The sequence below is a fragment of the Echinops telfairi genome, unplaced genomic scaffold (assembly GCF_000313985.2).
Source record: "Echinops telfairi isolate 266 unplaced genomic scaffold, ASM31398v2 ScPeMD7_7419;HRSCAF=8457, whole genome shotgun sequence".
NCBI classification, from domain to species: Eukaryota; Metazoa; Chordata; class Mammalia; order Afrosoricida; family Tenrecidae; genus Echinops; species Echinops telfairi.
In genome coordinates this window covers 208,750-212,691 of record NW_022111319.1, presented here as the reverse complement: position 1 = coordinate 212,691, position 3,942 = coordinate 208,750, and the positions used below count along the sequence as shown (strand labels likewise).

The window sequence follows — 3,942 nt, the reverse complement described above, 5'->3', positions numbered from 1 at the left end:
CAATTAACCCCACATGTGTTTATCGACCAGGTTGGCACAATAAACTAACTACCTCATGGATGGATGTATGGATTGTGATAAGAGTTGTACAAACCCCCCAAAAATGATTTTTAAAAAATAAATCATTACAAGTTTCAATGGTAATAAAACAACTCTAAAATGAATAATCATAACCAATTTCCAATTCATAAGTATTTGTAAATGAGAATAGAAATTTTATTAAATGTTATTCAATTATGTTTGATATTTTAAACTTTTTTGCAGAATTCTTCAACACAAGGAGCTCCAAAACCAAGCTATATCCAACGTGAGAGACAACAAATTGGATACCCAGGTTCTGAAGAGCCAACTATGCCTTACAGACCAGGAGCTATGCAGATGAAATTCAACTATTAAAATTCCCTGCATTAAAAAATACAATTAGTAATCACCTTAAAATTATGTTCAGAGTACTTTGCTATGATCTACCTATGATCTAAATTATACTTTTATTTCTTTTTCATCAATTCTTCTCTCTCTACCTCTAATTTACTTTCCCATCTCTCTCTCAGAACCCAATACATTCATTTTCGATATCGAACTTTGTGAACTCAGCAGGAATACAAAATACTTGCTATCTCCATAATTGAGTATAATATTTGCTTGATGATTTATGACATCTTTATGAATTTCTCAGAGAAATACCTAGAAAATTGGTTTCAAATATAGAGAATAGTGAATAACGTTTACTCATAGGGGAAATCGAAACAGTTGAACTAACATCAACATACAAATCAATTTATTTGCTCAGTTTACATATGGCTTCGTTAAAATAAAGTAAGAATTTCTAAATGATTTTGTAAAGTGAGTGGTGCATTGGAATGATGCCAAAATCTGGGTTCCTCGCTCTCTCCTCTTTTCTCTTTCTTTTTCGCCCTTTGTCTCTCCTACCTTTAAACAAACCAAAAGCAGTCTTTATCCAGTCTATTCCTACTCATGATGACACCATGTGCTGCAGAGTAGAACTACTCCATAGGGATTTCGTAGCTGTGATCTTTTTTTTTCCCCAAACACCATTTTATTGGGAGTGAATACAGATATCGTATCATTCCATAGTTCAACCACATCAAGCAGTATTGTGCAGTTGTTGCCACAATCAGTTTCAAAATATTATTTTCCTCCTCGTACTTTTTGACATCAGCTCCCTTTTGCACCCTCCCCACCCAAATCAGACCACCAGTCTTTCTTCCAAGATGCTTTTGGATGGGTTTGAACTGTCATTCTTTTGCTGACCATCAACAAGCGTGGCTGCTTGCTCTACCAAGGAACTCTAGGTCTTTCCTGGAAAAGGCAATCAACGCACACAAAATAAGTAAGGTATAAAAACAAAGCAGTGATGTTCCTTGGAGCTCAGACTGGTAAAATGAGACAGACAAAACAAGGATTATAAAGTATGACCAATGTAATGATGAAGATGCATATAAATTTAGGAAATTAAAGAATAGGTCAACAAGCCTAGAGAGAATAGTGAGGGGAAAAAATGATGCCTAAACCAAGTAATAAAGGATGAGTGGTAATCTTTATGAAGGGAACGGAATGAAGCATAGTTTTTGAGATAGGGAATGGAGCCAAAAACATGAAAAAGAGCATGCCTATACAAGAAATTTCAAATACTGTTGCTGTTATTGACACTATTAGGTGTCATCGAGTTGGTTCTGACCCATAATGTCCTTATTCACAACAGAATGACACATTGCCCAGTCCGGCACCATCTTCACAATTTTCCCTATGCTTCAGTTCATTGTTGCAGCCATTGTGTCAATCCATCATCTTGAGGGCCTTCCTCCTTTTTGGTGACTCTTTACCTTACTAAATTTGATGTCCTTCTCCAGGGACTGGTCTCCCCTGACAACATGTTCAGAGTATATAAAATGCCATCCTTACCTCTAAGGAACACTCTGGTCATACTTCTTGCAAGGCACATTTGTTTGTCCTTTTAGCTGTCCACGATACTTTGAATATTCTTCTCCAGAATTATTCTTTAAATACTATGGGAGTATAAATGGGAGGAAGGGACTAGGATAGGCGAGGAAGAAGAGATCATCAAAGACTTGGGAATGGGGTGTCTTCAGGTCATTTTAAAAGCTTAGATTAAATATTGGTTATGGTGATCCCCTAAATGGTTTTAAATAATCATGGTCAGATTGATTTGTGGTGAGTGGAATAGAAAGAGACAAGGTTAGAGACCAGCTAGAAAAGAGAAACGAGGAGTCTTTTAATTGAAGCAATGAGGATAAGGATTGAGTAGAGAGGCAGATTAAATCACTTTTAATGAAACAAGTTGACAGAATCTACAGACTCGTGAAGGAGCCCTGGTAGTATTGTTGGGTAAGCTTGGGACTGCTACATGTAAAGTCATCAGTTCAAACCATGCAACCACTCTTCAGAAGAAAGACAAGTCTATCTGTTGCCATAAATGTACAGCCTCTGAAACCCCATATAGTGTCTCTAGGAGTCAGAATCAACTCACGGGCAGATGAGATCACAGATGAGAGAAAGAAATTACAAAAGAATGTCGATGTTGGTTCTTTGAATCCTGCCCTCCTCATAGACCTTGCGCCATCAATTATCCTTTTATCCTTATGTCTTAGGGTTGGTTCTCTAAAAAAGCTAAACCAGTGATAGACACACACACACACACACACACAGATTTCAAGAAAATGGCTCACCATTGTAGAAGCCAGCTAGTCCAAGTCCAGGCAGGTAGCAAGACTGTGGATCAGATATTAAGTTTGAGGATTCCTGACTTGTAGATCTTTATGGGATGATGAACCCAAGATCAGCAGGAAGACCTCAGGCTGGTGGCTGCAATGGTGGATGAATTCAAGGGTAGGAGGTCATGCTTGTGACTGAAGAAGTGAATGAATACATGGTCAGCGAGACAAATTGTAGGCCACTGATGACTCCCCAGATCTGCAGGAAATATGGCAGGCTATTGGCTCAAGTTCAAACAACCAGAAATTAATGAATAAAATGTAGTATACAGACCCAGCAAAAACTAAGCAAGCCTTACCACAGCATTCACTTATACTGCAAGTAGGTCACACCCTGGAAGCTATTAATTGCTTCAGGGCTGTGCCCTGAGCAAGGGTATTTCATTGGACCCTAATCCTATCACATTATGGAGAAGTATAACTGATTGGTTGTTATTAAATTGTGTTAAGTCAGTTCATGGAGGATTACTAAGTGTTAACTGCAAAACCATTTAGAATCCGGATCCAGATAGGTTGACACAAAGCCTATATGTGACACCTTGGTATCCACAACACATTTATCAGTTTGCCGTTCTGTGGTGACGAGTTCTGCAGTCATACTGAAAACTATATCACTGGTATTTCAAATACCAATAGGTTCACCCATGAACAGGTTTCAACAGAATTTCCAGATTATGACGAAGGATTTGGCAATCTACTTTTTAAATTTGGCCAATTAAAGTTTTATGAAAAAAGTAGAACATTGTCTGATACAGTTCTGAAAGGATAACCCTTTATGTTGGAAAGCGCTCAATATATGACTATTCCCTCAAAGTAGAGTAGATTTGAGTGTCGTGGATAAGTAAAGCTTTAAGGACATTGTTTGCTGATGTGCTATGGCTCAAAAAAAGAGAGAGATACAAATATCCCTTAAGAATTGGAACGTGGATTGTAGGAAGTAGAAAATCTAAAGTCACAAATATGAAGTGGAACACATAAAGATCAACGTCCTAAGCAGAGTGAGTGGGAATGGACATGTATAGTCATTTTGAATCATACAAATATACGGTCTAATATTCCAAGGAATGACAAATAGAAGAGGAATAATATTGAATTCATCATAAAAAAGAGCATTTCAAGATTAATTCTGGAGTACAACACTGTCAGTAAAAATATAATATCTACACACCTACAAGAAAGTCCAGTTAAT

At 37.3% G+C, this 3,942-nt stretch overlaps 1 protein-coding gene across 1 annotated transcript in view; it reads left to right on the top strand.

Annotated features, from left to right (window-relative positions):
- Window positions 1-834, top strand: part of LOC123522506 — a 43,013-nt gene extending 42,179 nt beyond the window's left edge. Inside the window, exon 7 of the mRNA XM_045297370.1 lies at window positions 265-834. Coding sequence (XP_045153305.1) covers window positions 265-396 — 132 coding nt within the window. The 3' untranslated portion in view covers window positions 397-834. The remainder of the gene's footprint in view (window positions 1-264) is intronic.
- The last annotated feature ends 3,108 nt before the right edge of the window (window positions 835-3,942 follow it).